General features: G+C 49.8%; 1 protein-coding gene across 1 annotated transcript in view; it reads right to left on the bottom strand.

Annotated features, from left to right (window-relative positions):
- map6a (microtubule-associated protein 6a) overlaps window positions 1-26,702 on the bottom strand; it is a 65,519-nt gene that overhangs the window by 21,660 nt on the left and 17,157 nt on the right. The window contains exon 2 of the mRNA XM_070891347.1: window positions 24,997-25,403. Within this exon, the coding sequence (XP_070747448.1) occupies window positions 24,997-25,403 (407 nt within the window). The remainder of the gene's footprint in view (window positions 1-24,996; window positions 25,404-26,702) is intronic.

Raw genomic sequence — 26,702 nt, forward strand, 5'->3', positions numbered from 1 at the left:
AGACACTCCTTAAAACCTACCTCTGAGAGCAAGCTATTGGTCGCTTGCCCGAATATCTCCTTACGCGTCTCGGTATCAAATTTTGTTTGTGAGGTGACTTGGGAGGTTTTACTACGTTAACGGTGCTATATAAATGCAAGTTGTGCTGTTTGATAAGATTGTGTCCCCTTGTTCTGCATTCCACTAGTAGCGATAATAGTTTCTCTGTATCTACCCTCTTAAATCCCTTAATCATTGAGAAGACCTTGATCACATCACTGCACCCCCCCTCCCCCCCGATCATAAAGTAGTCCCTCTGAATCGAGGAAGACATGCTTCCACTCCTAAAGCGAGTCCTTTGGTGGCTGCACAGTCCAATATGAGAGCCACAGACTCTGTCACAGGTGGGACAGACATTCGTCGGGGGAAGGGGGGGTGGGTGGGACTGATTTGCCGCGCGCTCCTTCCGCTGCCTGCACCTGACCTCTACACGCTCGCGGCGTTGAGATTCGAAGAGCTCAACACCCTCCTGGATGCACTTTCTCCACCTCGGGCGGTCTGCGGGCAGGGGCTCCCAGGTGTCGGTGGTGATGTCGCACTTTACCAGGGAGGCTTTGAGGGTGTCCTTGTAACATTTCTGCTGCCCACCTTTGGCTCGTTTGCCGTGACAGAGCTCTGCTTAGAGCAATTGCTCAGGGAGTCTCGTATCTGGCATACAAACTATGTGGCCTGCCCAGCGAAGTTGATCGAATGTGGTCAGTGCTTCAATGCTGGGGATGTTAGCCTGGACGAGGACACTGACGTCAGTGCGCTTGTCCTCCCAGGGGATTTGTAGGATCTTGCGGAGACATCGTTGGTGATATATCTCCAGTGACTTGAGGTGTCTTCTGTACATCGTCCATGCCTCTGATCCATACAGGAGGGCAGGTACGCCCTGTAGACCATGAGCTTGTTGGTAGATTTGACCAAGCACTGTGGGCATTCTGCGTCTCAGGGTCATCTAGGCACGCCAGGTTAGCTGTGAGGCACTGGCTGTATAGGGCTCTCTTAGCTGGGTCCTTAAGTGCCCCGGCATTGACTTTTTTGCGACACTGCTTCTGCTGCCCCCTTCGCTTTGGGCCTATGTTGATGTCAATGATGGATCTGATTAGGCAGTGGTCCGTCCAGCAGTCGTCGGCTCCTGTGATGGTGCGGGTGATGCGCACATCCTTGAGATCCCTGGCTCAGATGATGACACAGTCGAGCAGGTGCCAGTGTTTGGAGCAAGAGTGTTGCCACGATGCCTTGTATTTGTCCCTCTGGCGGAATAAGGTGTTGGTGATGACAAGTTCATGCTTTAGACATTTTGTCAGGAGGAGGGTACACTGGAGTTGGCTTTCCATGCCCCCTCTCTGCCAATCACGCCTCCCCAGAGGTCTGTGTCCTTGCCGACCCCGGCGTTGAAGTCACCGAGGAGGATCAGTTTGTCGCCCGTGGGGATGCAGGTCAGGGATTTTTCGAGGTTGGAGTAAAAGCCCTCTTTGGCCTCATCAGTCGCATCGAGTGTTAGGGCGTGAGCACTGATGACTGTGTCGCACTGGTTCCGGATAGGGTGAATCGAAGCGAAACGAGGCGTTCATTAGTCCCGCAGGGGGAGTCTTTGAGGCGGTCGACCAACTCGTTCTTGATAGTGAAGCCGATTCCGTGGAGGCGGCGTTCTGCCTCTGGTTTCCCTTTCCAGAAGAAGGTGTAACCTCTACCTTGTTCCTTGAGCTGGCCTTCCTCTGCCCGCCGGGTCTTGCTTAGGGCTGCGATGTCAAAGTGTCTAAGTTCCCGGGCAACTATGGCAGTGCGGCGTTCCGGCCTGTCGCTGTTGGGGTTGGCCATGAGGGTCCTGACATTCCAGGTCCCGAACTTCATGTTAAAGGAGTGGAAGATACCTGTGTGTGATTTCTTTTAACGTGGGGTGGTCATTTCACACGGGCTACCACAAAGAGACGCTCGGTCACTCAACCAGGAAACATCAGGATTGGTTTGATGAGAATGATCAGGTGATTCAAGAACTAATATATTGCAAGCGCAGGGCATTTCTGAGCCTTAAGCAGCAACCCAACTCGGGAGCAGCAAACCAGCATTACAGACGGCTAAAGGCTGAGGTCCAACAAAAAACCCTGGACCTAAAGAACAGGTGGTGGATGGAGAAAGCACAGGAGATACAGCAGCTGGCCGACAGCCATGTTGTGCGAGGATTCTTCATCGCAGTCAAGGCCACATACGGACCAAACTCCCAAGGCCCCACCCCACTCCTGGCCAAGAACGGGGAAACACTCTTCAAGGACACCGAGGCAGACAGGGAACACTTCGAAGATCTCCTCAATCGAGACTCTGCCTTTGACTCGAGTGTTCTCGACTGCATTCCACAGCATGCTACCCGCCACCACCTCAGTGAAACCCCAACACTGCACGAGGTAGGAAAGGCCATAAGACAGCTAAAAACAACAAGGCTACGGGAGCGGATGGAATCCCTACTGAGGCACTGAAGTATGGCGGAGAGGTACTGTTGGCGCGGATACATGGCCTCATCTCTCTCATCTGGAGGGAGGAGAGCATGCCGGGAGATCTCAGAGATGCAGTGATCGTGACCGTCTTTAAAAAAGGGGACAAGTCCGACTGCGGCAACTACAGGGGAATCTCCCTGCTATCAGACACTGGGAAAGTCGTCGCTAGAATCCCCCTCAACCGTCTTCTCCCCGTGGCCGAGGAGCCCCTCCCGGAGTCACAGTGCGGATTTCGTCTCCTCCGGGGCACAACGGAAATGATTTTTGCAGCGCGACAGCTGCAGGAAAAATGCCGGGAATAGCACCAGCCCTTATACATGGTCTTCTTCAACCTTACAAAGGCCTTTGACACTGTCAACGGAGAGGGTCTATGGAGCGTCCTCCTCCGTTTCGGATGCCCCCAAAAGTACGTCACCATCCTCCGCCTGCTCCAAGATCACATACAGGCCACGATCCTTACCAACTGATCCACTACGGACCCAATCCACGTCTGGACCAGGGTCAAACAGGGCTGCGTCGTCGCCCCAACCCTCCTCTCAATCTTCCTCGCTGCCATGCTCCACCTCACAGTCAACAAGCACCTCGCTGGAGTGGAACTAAACTACAGAACCAGTGGGAACCTGTTCAACCTTCGTCATCTCCAGGCCAGGTCCAAGAGCACTCCAACCTCTGTCGTCGAGCTACAGTACACGGACGATGCCTGCGTCTGCGCACATTCAGGAGCTGAACTCCAGGACATAGTCGACGTATTTACTGAGGCGTATGAAAGCAAGGGCCTTACGCTAAACATCCGTAAGACAAAAGTCCTTCACCAGCCTGTCCACGCCGCACAGCACTGCCCCCCAGACATCAAGATCCACGGCGTGGCCCTGGACAACGTAGACCACTTCCCCAATCTCAGGAGCCTCCTACCAACAAAGGCAGACATTGACGACGAGATCCAACACCGCCTCCAGTGCGCCAGTGCAGCCTTCGGCCGCCTGAGGAAAAGAGTGTTTGAAGACCAGTCCCTCAAAACTGCCACCAAGCTCATGGTCTACAGGACCGTAGTAATACCCGCCCTCCTGTATGGCTCAGAGACATGGACCATGTACAGTAGACACCTCAAGTCGCTGGAGAAATACCACCTGGACAGACGCACAAACATTAGCGTCCTCGTCCAGGCCAATATCCCCAACATTGAAGCACTGACCACACTTGATCAGCTCCGCTGGGCAGGCCACATTGTCCACATGCCAGACACGAGACTCCCAAAGCAAGCACTCGACTCGGAACTCGTCCACGGCAAACAAGCCAAAGGTGGGCAGAGGAAACGTTACAGGGACACCCTCAAAGCCTCCCTGATAAAATGCAACATCCCCACTGACACCTGGGAGTCCCTGGCTATAGACCGCCCAAAGTGGAGGAAGTGTATCCGGGAGGGCGCTGAGCACCTCGAGTCTCGTCGCCGAGAGCGTGCAGAAAGCAAGCGCAGGCAGCGGAAGGAGCGTGCGGCAAACCAGACTCCCCACCCACCCTTTCCCTCAACCACTGTCTGTCCCACCTGTGACAGGGACTGTGGTTCTCGTATTGGACTGTACAGCCACCTAAGAACTCATGCTAAGAGTGGAAGCAAGTCTTCCTCGATTCTGAGGGACTGCCTATGATGATGATGATGATGGTAGATTTGAGGGCCTGGTCTTCGAACATTCTTTTCCTCAGGCGGCCAAAGGCTGCACTGGCGCACTGGAGGTGGTGCTGGATCTCCGCATCAATGTCTGCCTTTATCCCGCGGTATGGGAAGTGGTCCACGTTGTCCAGGGCTGCGCCGTGGATCTTGATGACTGGGGGGACAGTGCTGTGCGGCGGGGACAGGCTGGTGGAGGACCTTTGTCTTACGGATGTTAAGCGTAAGGCCCATGCTTTCGTACGCCTCGGTGAATACATCGACTATATCCTGGAGTTCAGCCTCAGAATGTGCGCAGACGCAGGCGTCGTCCGCGTACTGTAGCTCGACGACAGAGGTTGGGGTGGTCTTGGACCTGGCCTGGAGGCGGCGAAGGTTGAACATCACCACAAGGACTTCATTGGCTGCAAAGCACTTTGCGACATCCTGAGGTCGTGAAAGGCGCCATAGAAATGTAAATCTTTTCTTTTTTTTCCCCACACAAATTGCTGACAATTAGAGCACGTTCCCGCTAACCAATAATTGCATCTTGTCGGAAGAGCCGAGGGAAATCTCATCGTCGCTCCGCTCCGCTGGGAGCAGGGACCCCGATGGGATCTGGTTGGCAACCGCTCTGCTGGACGCTGGGTCTCCGATATATTGGTGCAAAGATCCCGGCATGTACCAGTCTGGCACCGAGTGAGACGGGGCACCCACAACACTAACCCAGTGGGTGATTACTCACTCAGCGGGAGCGAGAGGATTGGAACAGGAAGGAAAAGTGAAAGAACTTGCATTTATATAGCGTCTTTTCGTGACCTCGGAACCTCCCAAAGCACTTTACAGCCAATGAAATACTTTTTGAAGTGTAGTCACTGTAGGAAACGCAGCAGGCAATCGATGCACAGCAAGCTCCCACAAACAAAAATGTGATAATGACCCAGATCATCTGTTTTAGTGATGTTGGTTGAGGGATAAATATTAGTCTCAGGATACCAGGGGAGAACTCCCCTGCTCTTCTTCAAAATAGTGCCATGGGATCTTTTACATCCACCTGAGAGAGCAGACGGGGCCTCGGTTTAACGTCTCATCCGAAAGATGGCACCTCCAACAGTGTGACCCTCCCTCAGTACTGCCCCTCCAACAGTGCGGCGCTCCCTCAGTAACGGCACCTCCGACAGTGCAGCACGCCCTCAGTACTGCCCCTTCCACAGTGCAGCGCTCCCTCAGTAACGGCACCTCCGACAGTGCAGCGCTCCCTCAGTACTGCTCCTCCGATGGTGCGGCGCTCCCTCAGTACTGCCCCTCCGACAGTGCGGCACTTCCTCAGTAACGGCACCTCCGACAGTGCAGCGCTCCCTCAGTACTGCTCCTCCGATGGTGCGGCGCTCCCTCAGTACTGCCGCTCCCTCAGTACTGCCGCTCCAACAGTGCGCCGCTCCCTCAGACAGTGCAGCGCTCCCTCAGTACTGCTCCTCCGATGGTGCGGCACTCCCTCTGTACTGCCCCTTCGACAGTGCAGCGCGCCCTCAGTACTGCCCCTCCGACAGTGCGGCACTTCCTCAGTAACGGCACCTCCGACAGTGCAGCGCTCCCTCAGTACTGCTCCTCCGACAGTGCGGCACTCCCTCAGTACTGCCGCTCCAACAGTGCGGCACTCCCTCAGTACTGCCGCTCCAACAGTGCGCCGCTCCCTCAGACAGTGCAGCGCTCCCTCAGTACTGCTCCTCCGATGGTGCGGCACTCCCTCTGTACTGCCCCTTCGACAGTGCAGCACTCCCTCAGTACTGCCCCTCCGACAGTGCAACACTGGGAGCGTCAGCCTAGATTTATGTACTCGAGTCCCTGGAGTGGGACTTGAACCCACAACCTTCTGACCCAGAAGCGAGCATGCTAACCACTGAGCCACAGCTGACATACCCCAACATTCGTGTGGGACGTGAGTCACATATAGGCCCAGACCGGGTAAGGACAGCAGTTTTCCTTCCCTAAAGGACGTTCGTGAACCAGTTGAGTTTTTATGACAATCTGACGACATCATGGTCACTTTTACCGACAGCACCTTTTAACTATATTTCCAGATGTGTTTTAAAACTGAATTCAAATTCTCACACTGCCTTGGTAGGATTTGATTTCGCGTTCTCTGAATTACGAGCCGACCTCTTGATCATTGTGTGGCAAAACCTTACATTTTCCATTGATTTTTCAAAATTCTGCAGTATATTTACAATAATACTGCACCTTATTCATGAAGGATATAGCGATTTGGCATATCTCCTAATACACAATTCCATGGGCCCCGATTTCAGCTCCGACCATAGCATTGTGCCCACTGGTGCCCTCCAGCACTGACCCCAGTGCAGCGTGCAGGGTCAGGGGTCGGGACCAAATTTGCACAGAGCTGGGCTCTGTCTGCTCCACCAGGGGCACACTTCGGACACACACCTTGCAACAGAGCGAGTGTTTAACGCGGTGCTTTGCCTGAATCTGTTCGGGGACTTGGTGAATGTGTTCAGGGCTTCACAGATGTGCTCACGCAGCCGGGAACAAGCTGGATAGTCTGGCATGGTGTTAGCCGTGGCCCAGTGGGCAGCACTCAGACAAAAGGTTGTGGGTTCAAGTTCCAGATACTTGAGGACACATTCCAGGCTGATACTCCAGTACAGTACTGAGGCAGCGCCGCACTGTCGGAGGGGCAGTACTGAGGGAGTGCTGCACTGTCGGAGGGGCAGTACTGAGGGAGTGCCGCACTGTCGGAGGGGCAGTACTGAGGGAGCGCCGCACTGTCGGAGGGGCAATACTGAGGGAGTGCTGCACTGTCGGAGGGGCAGTACTGAGGGAGTGCCGCACTGTCGGAGGGGCAGTACTGAGGGAGCGCCGCACTGTCGGAGGGGCAGTACTGAGGGAGCGCTGCACTGTCGGAGGGGCAGTACTGAGGGAGTGCTGCACTGTCGGAGGGGCAGTACTGAGGGAACACCGCACTGTTGGAGGGGCAGTACTGAGGGAATGCCATACTGTTGGAGGGGCAGTACTGAGGGAATGCCGTACTGTCGGAGGGGCAGTACTGAGGAAATGCCGCACTGTCGGAGGGGCAGTACTGAGGGAATGCCGTACTGTCGGAGGGGCAGTACTGAGGGAGCGCCGCACTATCGGAGGTGCAATACTGAGGGAATGCCGCACTGTCGGAGGGGCAGTGCTGAGGGAGCACCGCACTGTTGGAGGGGCAGTACTGAGGGAATGCCGTACTGTCGGAGGGGCAGTGCTGAGGGAGTGCTGCACTGTCGGAGTGGCAGTACTGAGGGAGCGCCGCACTGTTGCAGGGGCTGTACTGAGGGAGCGCTGCACTGTCGGAGGGACAGTACTGAGGGAGCACTGCACTGTCAGAGGGGCAGTACTGAGGGAGCACTGCACTGTCGGAGGGGAGGTACTGAGGGAGCGCCGCACTGTCCGAGAGGCAGTACTGAGGGAGCGCCGCACTGTCGGAGGGACAATACTGAGGGAGCGCTGCACTATCGGAGGTGATATTATTCAGATGAGATGTTAAACCAAGGCCCTGTCTACCCTCTCAAGTGGACGTAAAAGATCCCATGGCACTATTTCGAAGAAGAGCCAATATTTATCCCTCAACCAACATCACTGAAGACAGATTATCAGGCCATTACTGTTTGTGGGAGCTTGCTGTGCGCAATATGTCTGCCACATTTCCCACATTACAACAGTGACTGCAGTTCAGAAGTACGCCATTGGCTGTGAGGCGCTTTGAGACATCCTGAGGTCCTGAAAGGCGCGATATAAATGCAAGTCTTTCTGTCTTTCAACGTGATTGACTCTTATCTGTCCTCTGAAAATTATCTAGCAAATTCCCTCAGTTGTGACAACGAGAGAGGTGCAACAAATTCCGGCCTTGCCAGCAACCCCCATGTCCCGACAATGAACACGAAGAAAGAGCTTGCCGACAGATGCACTCTGACCCTTATTGAGTTAGCAGGAAGATGGTGACAGGCCTGCTGTGCATTTAGCGCTCTGCTCTGTGTCTCTAAATGCTTGATCTGTACATGTTGTCGCCCAGCCCCAGTGTTTGCTGACCCAAAGCCGCAGGATTGGCAGCACCCCCCCACCCACCCCTCCCCCTTGCTGTCCTCCCACACCGCTGGAGACCGTCTGATCGGAGAATCGAGGGCTTTTTAATTACCCGCGAGAGGCAAAATAACAACAAGTGACTGGGCTGACGGAGCAAGATCACTAATTAAACCCATGGGGCCTGATTGGATAATGAGCAGGTTGCATGACCGCCTATTCAGTTTGGCAGAGCCTGCTCCCAGCTCACATCTCTGGAGCTCTGAAAACCATTCATCATCATAGGCAGTCTCTCGGAATCGATGAAGGCTTGCTTGCACCCGACCAATGAGTCCTTAGGTGGTTGAACAGTCCAATACGGGAATTACAGTCTCTGTCACAGGTGGGGCAGACAGTGGTTGAAGGAAAGGGTGGGTGGGTCAGGTTTTCCGCACGCTCCTTCCGCTGCCTGCGGGAGTGCTGCACTTTCAGAGGTGCAGTAATGAGGGAGGGCTGCACTGTCGGAGGGGCAGTACTAAGGGAGCACCGCAATGTCAGAGGGGCAGTACTGAGGGAGCGCCGCACTGTCGGAGGGGCAGTACTGAGGGAGCGCCACACTGTCGGAGGGGCAGTACTGAGGGAGCACCGCAATGTCAGAAGGGCAGTACTGAGGGAGGGCTGCACTGTCAGAGGGGCAGCATTGAGGGAGGGCTGCACTGTCGGAGGGGCAGTACTGAGGGAGTGCCGCACTGTCGGAGGGGCAGTACTGAGGGAGCACCGCACTGTCGGAGGGGCAGTACTGAGGGAGCGCCGCATTGTCGGAGGGGCAGTACTGAGGGAGTGCTGCACTTTCAGAGGTGCAGTACTGAGGGAGTGCTGCACTGTCGGAGGGGCAGTACTGAGGGAGTGCTGCACTGTCGGAGGGGCAGTACTGAGGGAGGGCTGCACTGTCCGAGGGGCAGTACTGAGGGAGTGCTGCACTGTCGGAGGGGCAGTACTGAGGGAGCGCTGCACTGTCCGAGGTGCCGTCTTTCAGATGAAACATTAAGCCAAGGCCCCGTCTGCTCTCTCAGCTGGCCATTATTTGGATGAAGAGCAGGGGTGTTTTCCCCGGCATCCCTCAATCAACATGACAAAAAACAGATTATCTGGTCATCATCACATTGCTGTTTGTGGGAGCTTGCTGTGTGCAAATTGGCCACTGCGTTTCCCACATTACAACAGTGACTACACTCCAAAAGCACTTCATTGGCTGTAAAGCCACTTTGAGACATCCGGCGTTGGTGAAAGGCGCTATATAAATGCAAGTCTTGCTTTATAAGTGGTCTCAGCCTCGTTGGCTGGAGAGAGAAGGGGAAGAAAATGAGCTAGCATTCCTCGCCATGCAGCAACTCAGCTGGACAAAGCCTGCACGTAGCTAACAACGACTTGAATTTATGAAGCACTTTAAAGGGGCAAGACATAGAATTAGATAGGGGAATGGACGACAGGGTCATGGAGAGAGAGAGAGGTGATCTCGGGATTGCGTGAGGTGCTGGAGAGGAAGAGCTAGGGGTCATCAGCGTACACAAGGACCCGCCTTGTACACCAATCACTGAACGTTAACGTGCAGGTACCGCAAGCAATTAAGAAAGCAAATGGTATCTTGGCCTTTATTATAAGAGGATTTGAGTATAAGAGTCAAGACGTCTTATTGCAATTATACAGAGCCCTGGAGTATTGTGTACAGTTTTGGTCTCCTTACCTAAGGAAGGATATACTTGCCATAGAGGGAGTGCAATGAAGGTTCACCAGACTGATTCCTGGGATGGAGGGATTGTCCTATGAGAAGAGATTGAACAGACTAGGCCTATATTCTCTAGGTTTAGAAACATAGAAGCATAGAAAATAGGTGCAGGAGTAGGCCATTCGACCCTTCGAGTCTGCACCACCATTCAATATGATCATGGCTGATCATGCAACTTCAGTACCCCATTCCTGCTTTCTCTTCATACCCCTTGATCCCTTTAGTCGTAAGGGCCACATCTAACTCCCTTTTAAATATATCCAACGAACTGGCCTCAACAACTTTCTATGGTAGAGAATTCCACAGGTTAACAACTCTCTGAGTGAAGAAGTTTCTCCTCATCTCGGTCCTAAATGGCTTACCCCTTATCCTTAGACTGTGACCCCTGGTTCTGGACTTCCCCAACATCAGGAACATTCTTCCTGCATCTAACCTGTCCAATCCTGTCAGAATTTTCTATGTTTCTTTGAGATCCCCTCTCATTCTTCTAAATTCCCGTGAATATACGCCTAGTCGATCCAGTCTTTCTTCATATGTCAGTCCTGCCATCCCGGGAATCAGTCTGGTGAACCTTTGCTGCACTCCCTCAATAGCAAGAAAAATGAGAGGTGATCTCATTGAAACATACAAAATTCTAACAGGGCTTGACGGGTAGATGCAGGGAGGATGTTTCCCCGGGCTGGAGAGTCTAGAACCAGGGGTCAAGGTCTCAGAATAAGGGGTCGTCCATTTAGGACTGAGATGAGGAGAAATTTCTTCATTCAGAGGGTGGGAATCTTTGGAATTCTCTACCCCAGAAGGCTGTGGATGCTCAGTCGTTGAGTATATTCAAGACAGAGATCGACAGGTTTTTGGATATTGAGAGAATCGAGGGATATGGGGACAGTGCAGGAAAGTGGAGTTGAGGTCAAAGATCAGCCAAGATCTCATTGAATGGCGGAGCAGGCTCGAGGGGCCGAATGGCCGATTCCTGCTCCTAATTCTTATGTTTTTATGACCCCCACGCCTGTGGTTAATGTCACCCAGGGGCGACGTGTAGATGGGGAACAGGAGGTTGGGGGTGAGGACCAGTCTTGGCTGTTATGTCAGCCAGGGGCATTCGTAGTCTGGGCTCGCAGAAAGCAGGGAACCTCTGGAATATAACGCCGGCTGGTGAGTTGGATGCCGATGCTCTACGCAACTTCAGGAGGAAGTTGCAGCAGTTCGTGACTGGGGTCAAGATCGCACCATATGGAAGGTAAGTGTCTTTATAGAGAACACTCAGTACATTGAGCGAGTGCAGCGTAGGTTTACCAGAATGATACCCGGACTTCAAGGGTTAGCCTACAAGGAGAGATTACACAAAATTATAGGGATGTATTCTCTATAATTTAGAAGGTTGCGGGGCGATCTGATCGAAATTTTCAAGCTATTACGGGGACCAGAGAGGGTGGATGGAGAGACACTGTTCTCGCTGGTTGGGGCACAGTCTAAAAATTAGAGCCAGAACTTTCAGGAGTGAAATTAGGAAAATCGTCTACACACAAAGGGCGGTAGGAGTTTGGAACTCTCCTCCACAAACGGCAATTGATACGAGAATAATTGTTCAGTTTAAATCAGAGATTGATCGATTTTTGTTAACCAAAGGTATTAAGGGATATGGGGCAAAGGCAGGTGTATGGAGTTAGATCGCAGATCAGCCATGATCTCATTGAAGTGCAGTCACTGTTGTAATGTGGGAAACCGTGGCAACCAATTTGCACACAGCAAGCTCCCACAAACAGCAATGTGATAATGACCAGATCATCTGTGTCAGTGAAGTTGATTGAGGGATAATTATTGGCCAGGACACCGGGGAGAACTCCCCTGCTCTTCTTCGAAATAGTGGCTATGGGATCTTTTACGTCCAGCTGAAAGAGCAGACGGGGCCTCGGTTTAACGTCTCATCTGAAAGATGGCCCCTCCGACAGTGCAACGCTCCCTCAGTACTGTCCCTCCGACAGTGCGGCGCTCCCTCAGTACTGCCCCTCCGACAGTGCGGCGCTCCCTCAGTACTGGCCCTTTGACAGTGCGGTGCTCCCTCAGCACTGCCCCTCCAACAGTGCGGCGCTCCCTCAGTACTGCCCCTCCGACAGTGCGGTGCTCCCTCAGCACTGCCCCTCCAACAGTGCGGCGCTTCCTCAGTACTGCCCCTCTGACAGTGCGCCGCTCCCTCAGTACTGCCCCTCCGACAGTGCGGCACTCCCTCAGTACTGCCCCTCCGACAGTGCGGCGCTCCCTCAGTACTGCTCCTCCGACAGGGCGGCGCTCCCTCAGTACTGCACTGGGAGTGTCAGCCTGGATGTTTGTGCTCAAGTCTCTGGAGTGGGATTTGAACCCACGACCTTCTGACTCAGAGGCAGATAGTGCTACTCACTGAGCCACGCCTGACACATTCAGCCCCAAATCCCTTTGCTCTTGCACAAGAACGCAACTGGCCAGTATCAGCACAACAGCAGTGTCTCTCAAGTCAATACAAGCAGTGCAAAATGTCATCTGCAAAGGGCCAGCTGCCACTGTGAGCTCATTTATCCCTTTGCATTTGTCACTCAGGTTAATACGTCAGTAATTAAAAAGAGAATGGTGGCACCAGGCTATTCTCAAACAGCCATCAGATACGCATCGAATCATCGTGTAATACACTGTAGAGGGAGGCCATTCGGCCCATCGTCTCTGTGCCAGCTCTGTGACAGAGCGATCCAATCAGTCCCACTCCCCCCTGCTCTTTCCTCATAAACCCTACAAATCTTTCCCTTGCAAGTATTTATCCAATTCCCCCGTTTGAAAGTTATTATTGAATCTGCTCCCACTACCCTTTCAGGCAGCGCGTTGTAAATCATAAATAAATTCTCCTTCTGGTTCTTTTGCCAATTACCTTAACTCCGTGTCCACTGGTTACCGACCCTCCTCCCTGTTCCCTGAGGAAACAGTTTCACCTCATCTACTCCATCAAAACTCTTCATGATTTTGAACACGTCTGTTGAATCTTCCCTTAATCTTCTCTGCTCTAGGGAGAAGAATTCCAGCTTCCCTAGTGTCTGCAGAATTGAATTCATTTTAACATTCTTCAGCTGTTGATTGGAAATAAATCTATATTTTTGTTTGAATGGGGACTGCTGATGATATCCTGTGTGGGAGGGGGACGGACAAAGGACTTAATGAGGCTGGTAGCACGAGGAAAATGCTACAGTCTGTTAATAAGAACATAAGAAATAGGAGCAGGAGCAGGCCATACGGCCCCTCGAGCCTGCTCCGCCATTTAATACGATCATGGCTGATCCGATCATGGACTCAGATCCACTTCCCTGCCCGCTCGCCATAACCCTTTATTCCCTTATTCCCTTATCGGTTATCTATCTCTGTCTTAAATTTATTCAATGACCCGGCTTCCACAGCTCTCTGAGGCAGCGAATTCCACAGATTTACAACCCTCTGAGAGAAGAAATTCCTCCACATTTAAATTGGTGGCCCCTTATTCTAAAATCGTGCTCTCTAGTTCTAGTCTTCCCCATCAGTGCAAACATCCTCTCTGCATCCACCTTGTCAAGCCTCCTCATAATCTTAGGCTTATATTCACTGGAATTTAGAAGAATGAGAGGGGATCTCAAAGAAACATATAAAATTCAGGATGAACAGGTTAGATGCAGGAAGAATGTTCTCGATGTTGGGGAAGTCCAGAACCAGGGGTCACAGTCTAAGGATAAGGGTGAAGCCATTTAGGACCGAGATGAGGAGAAACTTCTTCACTCAGAGAATTGTGAACCTGTGGAATTCCCTACCGCAGAGAGTTGTTGAGGCCAGTTCGTTGGATATATTCAAAAGGGAGTTAGATATGGCCCTGATGGCTAAAGGGCTCAAAGGGTATGGAGAGAGAGCAGGAAGTTGCATGATCAGCCATGATCACATTGAATGGTGGTGCAGGCTCGAAGGACCAAATGGCCTACTCCTGCACCTATTTTCTATGTTTCGATAAGATCACCTCTCATTCTTCTGAATTCCAATGAATAGAGGCCCAACCTACTCAACCTTTCCTCATAAGTCAATCCCCTCATCTCCGGAATCAATCTAGTGAACCTTCTCTGAACTGCCTCCAAAGCAAGTATATCCTTTCTTAAATATGGAAACCAAAACTGCACGCAGTATTCCAGGTTGGCCTCACCAATACCCTGTATAACTGTAGCAAGACTTCCCTGCTTTTATACTCCATCCCCTTCGCAATAAAGGCCAAAATTCCATTGGCCTTCCTGATCACTTGCTGTACCTGCATACTATCCTTTTGTGTTTCATGCACCAATGCAGTTTTTTCATCCATTCTCAGGATGTGGGTGTCCCTGGCAAGGCCGGCATTTATTGCCCATCCCTAATTGCCCTTTGAGAAGGTGGTGGTGAGCCGCCATCTTGAACCGCTGCAGTCCGTGTGGTGAAGGTGCTCCCACAGTGCTGTTAGGGAGGGAGTTCCAGGATTTTGACCCAGCGACGATGAAGGAAAGGCCGATATATTTCTAAGTCAAGGTTCTGTGAGATTTGCAGCGGAACGTGGAGGTGGTGGTGTTCCCATGCGCTTGCTGCCCTTGTCCTTCTAGGCGGTAGAGGTCGTGGTTTTTGAGGTGCTGTTGAAGAAGCCTTGGCGAGTTGCTGCAGCGCATCGTGTAGATGGTACACACTGCAGCCACGGTGGAGGGAATCCTGGTCAATATTTATCCCTCAATCAACATCATTAAAACATGATCTGGTGATTATCACATTGCTGTTTGTGGGAGCTTGCTGTGCACAAATTGGCTGCCGCATTTCCTATATTTCAACAGTGACCACACTTCAAAAGTACTTCATTGGCTGTAAAGCTCTTTGGGACATCCGGTGATCATGAAAGGCGCTGTATGTAAAAAGAAGTCTTTCTTTTTTATGACAGTCACCTTACAAGATTCAATACATGTGTCCTTGAATAAAACCACTACTCCAACAGACATATAGGCTAATCAAATTAAGGTGCTTCCATAAAGTAACTAAAGACTAGAAATATCATGACCAATTCAATCAGAAAATTGAGCCCTCTCCTGAACATAAGAACATAAGAAATAGGAGCAGGAGTGTGTCATACGGCCCCTCGAGCCTGCTCCACCATTTAATACGATCTGCGAGGTAGAAGATCAGCCATGATCTTGTTGAATAGCAGAGCAGACTCGAGGGGCTGTATGACCCATTCCTAATCCTAATTTTTATGTTCTTAGTAGAAATCTGGAACTCTGTCCCCCAAAAGGCCGTGGAGGCTGAGACGGTTGGAACTTTCAAGACCGAGAAGGATAGATAAGGGGAGATTTTAAAAGAGGTGTTCAACTTTTTGAGGGGTTTCATGAGAGTAAATAGGTAGGGTCTGCCTCCACTGGCAGCAGGGTCGGTAACCAGAGGGACACAGATTTAAGATAATTGGCAAAAGAAGCAGAGGGGGCGATGAGGAGAATGATTTATTTTTACGCAGCGAGTTGTTGTGATCTGGAACGCGCTGCTTGAAAGGGCGGTGGGAGCAGATCCAATCGTAACTTTCAAAAGGGAGTTGGATACACTGGATACAGAATAGTACAGCACAGGAGACCATTCGTCCCATCGAGTCCGTGCCGGCTCTTTCGAAGAGCAATCCAGTTCATCCCACTCCCCCCGCTCTTTCCCCGTATCCCTGTAATTTTTTTTTCCAAGCATTTACCCAATTACCTTTTGAAGGCGACTATTGGATCTGTATCCACCACCCTATCAGGCAGCGTATTCCAAATCCTAACCACTCGCTGCGTAAAAAGGTTTTTCCTCATGTCGCCTCTTGGTTCTTTTGCCAATCACCTTACTTGCTGAAGAAAGATTTTCAGGGTTTGTGGGGGAAAGAGCAGGGGGGCAGTGGGAGTAATGGGAGAGCTCTTTCAGAGAGCTGGCACAGGCACAATGGGCCTCCTTCTGGGCTTTCGGGTTAAGAAAAGAATTGATCGGGAAGGTAGAAAGAAGGTTTTTCCGCTGGTAGGGGGAGCCTGGGACAAAGGGGGAGGACATAACCCTAAAACTAGAGCCAGGCCATTCAGGAGAGAATGTAGGAAACACCTCTTCACACAAAGGGTGGTAGCAGTGTGGAGCTCTCCCCCCTCAAAAGGCAGTCAATGCTGGGGCTCAATTAATCAATCGCTAGATGTTTGCTCGTCAAGGCTGTACAAGGATGAGGAGACAAGGAGGGTGGATGGAGTTACGATACAGATCATTCGGATCGCATTGAATGGCGGAACAGGCTCAAGGGGCTGAATGGCCTCCTCCTGTTCTTTTGTTGCAAGGCCTTGACATCCTTCTTAAAGTGCGGTGGCCCAAAATTGGACACGAAACTCTGGCTGAGGTCTAACCAGCGATTTAGAAACATAGAAAATAGGAGCAGTAGTCAGCCATTCGGTCCTTCGAGCCTGCACCGCCATTCAATATGATCATGGCTGATCCTCTATCTCAACACCATATTCCCACTTTCTCCCCATACCCCTTGATACCTTTTGTTTCTAGAAATCTATCTATCTCCCTCTTAAATATATTCAGTGACTTGGTCTCCACAGCCTTCTGTGGTAGAGAATTCCACAGGTTCACCACCCTCTGAATGAAAACATTTCTCCTCATCTCAGTCCTAAATTTCCTACCCCGTATCCTGAGACTGTGACCCCTTGTTCTAGACTTCCCAGCCCCGGGGAAACATCCTCCCCGCATCCAGTCTGTCCAACCCAGTCAGAATTTTATACGTTTCAATGAGATCCCCTCTCATTCTTCTAAACTCCAGTGAATACAGGCCTAGTCGACCCAATCTCTCCTCATACGACAGTCCTGCCCTCCCATTAGTAACTGCTGGAGGGCAGTGCTGTCCTCGCCGCACAGCACTGCACCCCCAGTCATCAAGATCCACGGCACAGCCCTGGACACCGTGGACCACTTCCCATACCTCAGGAGCCTCCTATCCACAGGAGCAGGCATCGACGACGCGATCCTACACCGCCTCCAGTGCACCAGTGCAGCCTTCGGCCACCTGAGGAAAAGAGTGTTTGAAGACCAGGCCCTCAAAACTGCCACCAAGCTCATGGTCTACAGGGCTGTCGTACTACCTGCCCTTCTGTATGGCTCAGAGATATGGACCATGTACAGTAGACACCTCAAGTCGTTGGAGAAATATCACTAACGATGTCTCCGCCAGATCCTACAAATCCCCTGGGAGGACAGGCGCACCAACATCAGCGTCCTCATTCAGGCCAACATCCCCAGCCTTGAAGCACTGACCACACTTGATCAGCTACGCTGGGCAGGCCACATAGTTCGCATGCCAGACATGAGACTCCCAAAGCAAGCGCTCTACTCGGAGCTCCCTCACGGAAAACAAGCCAAAGGTGGGCAGCGGAAACGCTACAAGGACACCCTCAAAGCCTCCGTGATAAAGTATGACATCCACATTGACACCTGGGAGTCCCTGGCCCAAGACCGCCCTAAGCGGAGGAAGTGCATCCGAGAGGGCACTGAGCACCTCAAGTCTCATCGGCGAGAGCATGCAGAAATCAAGCGCAGGCGGCGGAAGGCGCGTGCGGCAAACCAGTCCCACCCTCCCCATCCTCAACGACTATCTGTCCCACCTGTGTTAAAAAGACAAGCCTGAAGGCTCTGTGCCTCAATGCAAGGAGTATTCGTAATAAGGTGGGCGAATTAATTGCGCAGGCAGCTATTAACGAATATGATATAATTGGGATTACGGGTACATGGCTCCAGGGTGACCAAGGCTGGGAACTCAACATCCAGGGGTATTCAACATTCAGGAAAGATAGACAGAAAGGAAAAGGAGGTAGGTTGGCGTTGCTGGTTAAAGAGGAAATTAACGCAATAGTAAGGAAGGACATTAGCTTGGATGATGTGGAATCGGTATGGGTGGAGCTACGGAATAGCAAAGGGCAGAAAACGATAGTGGGAGTTGTGTACAGACCACCAAACAGTAGTACTGAGGTTGGGGACAGCAACAAACAAGAAATTAGGGATGCGTGCAATAAAGGTACAGCAGTTATCATGGGCGATTTTAATCTACATATAGATTGGGCTAACCAAACTGGGAGCAATGCGGTGGAGGAGGATTTCCTGGATTGTATTAGGGATGGTTTTCTTGACCAATATGTCGAGGAACCAACTAGAGGGCTGGCCATCCTAGACTGGGTGATGTGTAATGAGAAGGGACTAATTAGCAATCTTGTTGTGCGAGGCCCCTTGGGGAAGAGTGACCATAATAGGGTATAATTCTTTATTAAGATGGAGAGTGACACAGTTAATTCAGAGGCTAGGGTCCTGAACTTAAGGAAAGGTAACTTCAATGGTATGAGACGTTAATTGGCTAGAATAGACTGGCAAATGATACTTAAAGGATTGACGGTGGATAGGCAATGGCAGACATTTAAAGAGCACATGGATGAACTTCAACAATTGTACATCCCTGTCTGGAGTAAAAATAAAACGGGGAATGTGGCTTAACCGTGGCTAACAAGGGAAATTAGGGATAGTGTTAAATCCAAGGAAGAGGCATATAAATTGGCCAGAAAAAGCAGCAAACTTGAGGACTGGGAGAAATTTAGAATCCAGCAGAGGAGGACATTAAAAAGGGTTTAATTAGGAAGAAGAAAACAAAGTATGAGAGGAAGCTTGCTGAGAACATAAAAACTGACTGCAAAAGCTTCTATAGATATGTGAAGAGAAAGAGATTAGTGAAGACAAACGTAGGTCCCTTACAGTCAGAATCAGGTGAATTTATAATGCGGAACAGAGAAATGGCAGACCAATTGAACAAATACTTTGGTTCTGTCTTCATGAAGTAAGCCACAAATAACCTTCTGGCAATACTAGGGGACAGACGATCTAGCGAGAAGGAAGAACTGAAGGAAATCCTTAATAGTCCGGAAATTGTGTTGGGGAAATTGATGGGATTGAAGGCTGATAAATCACCAGGGCCTAATAGTCTGCATCCCAGAGTACTTAATGAAGTGGCCTTAGAAATAGTGGATGCATTGGTGATCATTTTCCAACAGTCTATCGACTCTGGATCAGTTCCTATGGACTGGAGGGTAGCTAATGTAACACCACTTTTTAAAAAAGGAGGGAAAGAGAAAACGGGTAATTATAGACCGGTTAGCCTGACATCAGTAGTGGGGAAAATGTTGGAATCAATTATCAAAGATGAAATAGCAGCGCATTTGGAAAGCAGTGTCAGGTCCAAGTCAGCATAGATTTATGAATGGGAAATCATGCTTGGCAAATCTCCTAGAATTTTTTGAGGATGTAACTAGTAGAGTGGATAAGGGAGAACCAGAGGATGTGGAGTATTTAGACTTTCAAAAAGCTTTTGACAAGGTCCCACACAAGAGATTTTGTGCAAAATTAAAGCACATGGTATTGGGGGTAATGTGCTGACGTGGATAGAAAACTGGTTGGCAGACAGGAAGCAGAGAGTCGGGATAAACGGGTCCTTTTCAGAATGGCAGCCAGTGACTAGTGGGGTGTCGCAGGGCTCAGTGCTGGGACCCCAGCTCTTTACAATATACATCAATGATTTAGATGAAGGACTTGAGTGTAATATCTCCAAGTTTGCAGATGACACTAAGCTGGATGGCGGTGTGAGCTGTGAGGAGAATGCTAAGAGGCTGCAGGGTGACTTAGACAGGTTAGGTGAGTGGGCAAATGCATGGCAGATGCAGTATAATGTGGATAAATGTGAGGTTATCCACTTTGGTGGCAAAAACGTGAAGGCAGAATATTATCTGAATGGCAGAAGATTAGGAAAAGGGGAGGTGCAACGAGACCCGGGTGTTATGGTACATCAGTCATTGAAAGTTGGCATGCAGGTACAACAGGCGGTGAAGAAGGCAAATGGCATGTTGGCCTTCATAGCTAGGGGATTTGAGTATAGGAGCAAGGAGGTCTTACTGCAGTTGTACAGGGCCTTGGTGAGGCCTCACCTGGAATATTGTGTTCAGTTTTGGTCTCCTAATCTGAGAAACAACATTCTTGCTATTGAGAGAGTGCAGCGATGGTTCACCAGACTGATTTCTGGGATGGCAGGACTGACATATGAGGAGAGACTGGATCGACTGGGCCTGTATTCACTGGATTTTGAAGAATGAGAGGGGATCTCATAGAAACATATAAAATTCTGATGGGACTGGACAGGTTAGATGCAGGAAGAATGTTCCTGATGTTGGAGAAGTCCAGAACCAGGGGACATAGTCTAAGGATAAGGGGTAAGCCATTTAGGATCGAGATGAGGAGAAACTTCTTCACTCAGAGAGTTGTGAACCTGTGGAATTCTCTACCGCAGAGAGTTGTTGAGGCCAGTTCGTTAGATATATTCAAGAGGGAGTTAGATATGGCCCTTATGGCTAAAGGGATCAAGGGGTATGGAGAGAAAGCAGGAAAGGGGTACTGAGGTGAATGATCAGCCATGATCTTATTGAATGCTGTTGCAGTCTTGAAGGGCCGAATGGCCTACTCCTGCATCTATTTTCTATGTTTCTATGTTTCTCTGTGACAGAGACTGTAATTCCCGTATTGGACTGGTCAGCCACCAAAGAACTCACTTCAGGAATGGAAGCAAGTCTTCTTCGATTCATGGGACTGCCTATGATGATGATGATGAGAGGGTTAGCAATAAGGTCCTTGCCTCTTTTGTACTTGAAGTGTGAAGTGGAACAATAAGTCATACTGGACAAATCAGACATGAAATAATAGAGTTAAAGTGTGCTCGATAGAAGCAGTCTTTGCAAAACCTAAGCCAAGAAATAAAATATACATCTGCACTGTCTCAAGGCTTCGCAGATGCTTGATGTCTCTACAGAAGAGGTAACTCAGGGATAGCTGTTTTCAAACCAGCACATCAGCAAAACTCGTACCCAGGACAAGCAAAGGTAAAAGCAGAGCGAGAGCATGAGGAGATAACATAACATTCCAAAGCTGCGTTAAACAACCCAGAAATGCCTCGGGAGGAAAGGTCTCAGGGGTAGGCGGGATACGAACCAGTTTCACCTGAATGACAAGGGCTTGTGTCCATTCAAATCAATGTATGTCTCATGTATTGAATGTCTGGCCATTATAGGCCGAGTAATTGTATGACAACCCTGCGTGTTTTTTGTTTGTGGAGGACAGGGGAGGAGAGTTCAGTAGGGACTGAATTACGAGTCTGTTCTTCCCTTACAAGTAAATTAAATTCACTTGTGTTTGATTCCTAACAGACTGTGTCGAGGTTAATTATTTTAATCTCCACTTCAAAGTGGATTCTTAACCAGCACTGAAAGGGGGATGGAAGGAAAGAACAAAAGGGAAGGTCTATGATAGGGTGGAAGACAGGAGAGATTACAGAGTCAAAAGGGCTGGTGGGCTGACTGAGATGGTAACAGCAGTAGTTAGAGAAAGATTAGTTTAGATAGGGTGTGTGTGGCAGGATATTTACCAGCTGCCATGGGAAATAAAGAGAGAGAAAAAATACACAAGAGCAAAATATGGGCAGAGGTTGTGATCTGAAATTGTTGAACTCGATGTTGAGACCAGAAGGCTGTAAAGGGCCTAAACGAAAGATGAAGTGCTATTCCTCGAGCTTGCGTTGAGCTTCGTTGGAACAATGTAGGAGGCCGAGAATGGGGAGGTCAGAGTGGCAGTGGGGTGGAGAATTAAAGTGACAGGCGACCGGAAGCTCGGGGTCACACTTACGGACTGAACGGAGGTGCTCCGCAAAACGGTCACCCAATCTGCGATCGTTCTCCCCAATGTAGAGGAGACCACATGGTGAGCAGCGAATACTGTACGGGTTTAACCTCCCTTATCCGGATCCCTCGTGACCTGGCCTGTTCTGAACAAGAGATTTTGCCGGCCGAGGGGTGGTCATGCTAAATTGGATGGTACAAGTAGTGAGCAAGGACATATCAGGGCTGGCTGGCTTGGGGCTGGGAGTGCGGCAGGGGAGGGTGTGTATGGTGGATCCCGGGGTCAGGCCAGCGATTGCGGGAGTCGGCAATGAAGAAGGACTTTAATTTGATCTTGTCGGAGTTCTGCGCATGCGCCACCCAGTGGCAGAGAATGCTGCCAGACGAGGGGTGGTTCCGGATAAGGGAGTTCTGGATAAGGGAGCTCTGGATAAGGGAGTTTGGAATAAAGGGGTCCTGGATAAGGGAGTTCTGGATAAGGGAGTTCTGGATAAGGGAGTTTGGAATAAAGGGGTCCTGGATAAGGGAGTCCTGGATAAGGGAGTTCCGGATAAGGGAGTTCTGGATAAGGGAGTTCAAAAAGTAGTAGTGAGGTTGGGGACAGCATTAAACAAGAAATAAGCGATGCGTGCAATAAGGGTACAGCAGTTATCATGGGCGACTTTAATCTACATCTTGATTGGGCTAACCAAACTGGTAGCAATACGGTGGAGGAAGATTTCCTGGAGTGTATTAGGGATGGTTTTCTAGACCAATATGTCGAGGAACCAACTAGAGGGCTGGCCATCCTAGACTGGGTGTCGTGAAATGAGAAAGGACTAATTAGCAATCTTGTTGTGCGAGGCCCCTTGGGGAAGAGTGACCATAATATGGTAGAATTCATTATTAAGATGGAGAGTGACACAGTTAATTCGGAAACTAGGGTCCTGAACTTAAGGAAAGGTAGCTTCGATGGTATGAGGCGTGAATTGGCTACAATAGACTGGCAAAGGATACTTGAAGGGTTGACGGTGGATAAGCAATGGCAAACATTTAAAGATCACATGGATGAACTTCAACAATTGTACATCCCTGTCTGGAGTAAAAATAAAACAGGGAAGGTGGCTCAACTGTGGCTAACAAGGGAAAATAAGGATAGTGTTAAAACCAAGGAAGAGGCATATAAATTGGCTAAAAAAAGTAACAAACCTGAGGACTGGGAGAAATTTAGAATTCAACAGAGGAGGACTAAGGGTTTAATTAGGAGGGGGAAATAGAGTAAGAGAAGAAGCTTGCAGGGAACATAAAAACTGACTGCAAAAGCTTCTATAAATATGTGAAGAGAAAAAGATTAGTGAAGACAAATGTAGGTCCCTTGCAGTCGGATTCAGGTGAATTTATAATGGGGAACAAAGAAATGGCAGACCAATTGAACAAATACTTCGGTTCTGTCTTCACGAAGGAAGACACAAATAACCTTCCGAATGTACAAGGGAACAGTGGGTCTAGTGAGAAGGAGAAACTGAAGGATATCCTTATTAGGCGGGAAATTGTGTTAGGGAAATTGATGGGATTGAAGGCCGATAAATCCCCGGGCCTGATAGTCTGCATCCCAGAGTACTTAAGGAAGTGGCCTAGAAATAGTGGATGCATTGGTGATCATTTTCCAACAGTCTATTGACTCTGGATCAGTTCCTGAGGACTGGAGGGTAGCTAATATAACACCACTTTTTAAAAAAGGAGGGAGAGAGAAAACGGGTAATCATAGACCGATTAGTCTGACATCAGTAGTGGGGAAAATGTTGGAATCAATCATTAAAGATGAAATAGCAGCGCATTTGGAAAGCAGTGACAGGATCGGTCCAAGTCAGCATGAAAAGGAAATCATGCTTGACTAATCTTCTGGAATTTTTTGAGGATGTAATTGGTAGAGTGGACAAGAGAGAACCAGTGGATGTGGTGTATTTGGACTTTCAAAAGGCTTTTGACAAGGTCCCACACAAGAGATTGGTGTGCAAAATCAAAGTGCATGGTATTGGGGGTAATGTACTGACGTGGATAGAGAACTGGTTGGCAGACAGGAAGTAGACAGTCGGGATAAATGGGTCCTTTTCAGAATGGCAGGCAGTGACTAGTGGAGTGCCGCAGGGCTCAGTGCTGGGACCCCAGCTCTTTACAATATACATTAACGATTTGGATGAAGGAATTGGGTGTAATATCTCCAAGTTTGCAGATGACACTAAACTGGATGGCAGTGTGAGCTGTGAGGGGGATGCTAAGAGGCTGCAGGGTGACTTGGACAGGTTAGGTGACTGGGTAAATGCATGGCAGATGCAGTATAATGTGGATAAATGTGAGGTTATCCATTTTGGGGGCAAAAACACGAAGACAGAATATTATCTGAATGGCGGCAGATTAGGAAAAGGGGAGGTGCAAAGAGACCTGGGTGTCATGGTTCATCAGTCATTAAAGGTTGGCATGCAGGTTCAGCAGGCGGTAAAGAAAGCAAATGGTATGTTGGCCTTCATAGCGAGGAGATTTGAGTATAGGAGCAGGGAGGTTTTACTGCAGTTGTACAGGGCCTTGGTGAGGCCTCACCTGGAATATTGTGTTCAGTTTTAGTCTCCTAATCTGAGGAAGGACGTTCTTGCTATTGAGGGAATGCAGCGAAGGTTCACCAGACTAATTCCAGGGATGGCTGGACTGTCATATGAGGATAGACTGGACCAACTGGGCCTTTATACACTGGAGTTTAGAAGGATGAGAGGGGATCTCATAGAAACGTATAGGATTCTGACGGGACTGGACAGGTTAGATGCGGGAAGAAAGTTCCCGATGTTGGGGAAGTCCAGAACCGAGGACATAGTTTTAGGATAAGGGGTAGGCCATTTAGGACTGAGATGAGGAGAAACTTCTTCACTCAGAGTCAGAGTGTTGTTAACCTGTGGAATTCCCTGCTGCAGAGAGTTGTTGATGCCAGTTCATTGGATATATTCAAGAGGGAGTTAGATATGGCCCTTATGGCTAAGGGGATCAAGGGGTATGGAGAGAAAGCAGGAAAGGGGTACTGAGGGAATGATAAGCCATGATCTTATTGAATGGTGGTGCAGGCTCGAAGGGCCGAATGGCCTACTCCTGCACCTATTTTCTAGGTTTCTATGTTTCTATAAGGGAGTTCTGGATAAGGAGAGGTTCAACCTGTATACTAAATTGAAAGAGTGTACAAGTAAATCGCTGGTGTACAAGTGACCCGCCATGGGGTTAGTTTGTTACCTGTAAGAGCTGCCGGTCCCTCTCTCCTCTTTGATCTGCCTGTTTAAAGCATCCGCCACTTTGCCCTTTGCCGGGTCGTGTCCGGCTGCGGGCAGAGCCGCCGACGTTGCCACGGGACCGGCAGGCTCCTCCCCGCTGGGCGCCGGGGTCTGGCTGCCCCTCTCCCCCTTGGGGATCCAGGGGTGTTGGTCGCTGCGCTTGGCTATGGGCCAGGCCTTGAAATCCTTCTTGTACTGTGTCTCTTTCTCGAAGGGCGTGTCCGCCGGTGTGTATTCCTGCTTGGGCTTGCAGCTGGGCTCGGGCTTCACCTTCCAGGGCCGATAGTCCTGCCTCATCACCGACTCCCGCCGCGACCCAGGCCTGATGTTTCCCGGCGCCGACACAGCTTCTGTCGCGGCTTCAGACGCCTGAACCGCCCGGAGACACAAAAAGACATCATGAAATACATCAGCGCTTACGTGCTAATGCAACATTGTGGAGTGACTCAAAACACAAAAAGTTAGTATGCAGGTTCAGCAAGTGATCAGGAAGGCAAATGGAACGTTGGCCTTTATTGCAAGGGGGATAGAGTATAAAAGCAGGGAAGTCCTGCTACAACTGTACAGGGTATTTGGACTTCCAGAAGGCATTTGACAAGGTGCCACATAAAAGGTTACTGCACAAGATAAAAGTTCACGGGATTGGGTGTAATCTATTAGCAGGGATAAAGGATTAGCTAACTAACAGAAAACAGGGAGTCGGGATAAATGGTTCATTCTCGGGTTGGCAATCAGTAACTAGTCGGGTGCCGCAGGGATCAGTGCTGGGACCCCAACTATTTACAATCTATATTAACGACTTGGAAGAAGGGACTGAGTGTAACGTAGCCAAGTTTGCTGACGATACAACGATGGGAGGAAAAGCAATGTGTGAGGAGGACACAAAAATCTGCAAAAGGACACAGACAGGCTCAGTGAGTGGGCAAAAATTTGGCAGATGGAGTATAATGTTGGAAAGTGTGAGGTCATGCACTTTGACAGAAAAAAAGTCAAAGAGCAAGTTATTATTTAAATGGAGAAAAATTGCAAAGTGCTGCAGTACAGCGGGACCTGGGGGTACTTGTGCATGAAACACAAAAGGTGCAGCAAATGATCAGGAAGGCAAATGGAATCTTGGCCTTTATTGCAAGGGGGATAGAGTATAAAAGCAGAGAAGTTCTGCTGCAACTGTACAGGGGATTGGTGAGGCCACACCTGGAGTACTGTATACAGTTTTGGTCTCCGTATTTAAGGAGGGATATACTTGCATTGGAGGCTGTTCAGAGAAGGTTCACTCGGTTGATTCAGGAGATGAAGTGGGTTGTCTTATGAAGAAAGGTTGAGCAGGTTGGGCCTACACTCATTGGAGTTTAGAAGAATAAAGAGGTGATCTTATTGAAATGTAGAAGATTCTGAGGGGGCTTGAAAGGATAGATGCAGAGAGGATGTTTCCCTTGTGGGGGAATCTAGAACTACGGGGCATAGTGTCAGAATAAGGGGTCGCCCATTTAAGACGGAGGTGAGGTGGAATTTCTTCTCTCAGAGGGTCATGAACCTTTGGAATTCTCTACCTCAGAGAGCTGTGGAGGCTGGGTCATTGAATATATTTAAGGGGGAGATCGACGGATATTTGAACGATAAGGGAGCAAAGGGTTATGGGGAGCGGGCAGGGAAGTGGAGCTGAGTCCA

Source organism: Pristiophorus japonicus, chromosome 10 (genome assembly GCF_044704955.1).
Source record: "Pristiophorus japonicus isolate sPriJap1 chromosome 10, sPriJap1.hap1, whole genome shotgun sequence".
Taxonomy (NCBI): Eukaryota; Metazoa; Chordata; class Chondrichthyes; family Pristiophoridae; genus Pristiophorus; species Pristiophorus japonicus.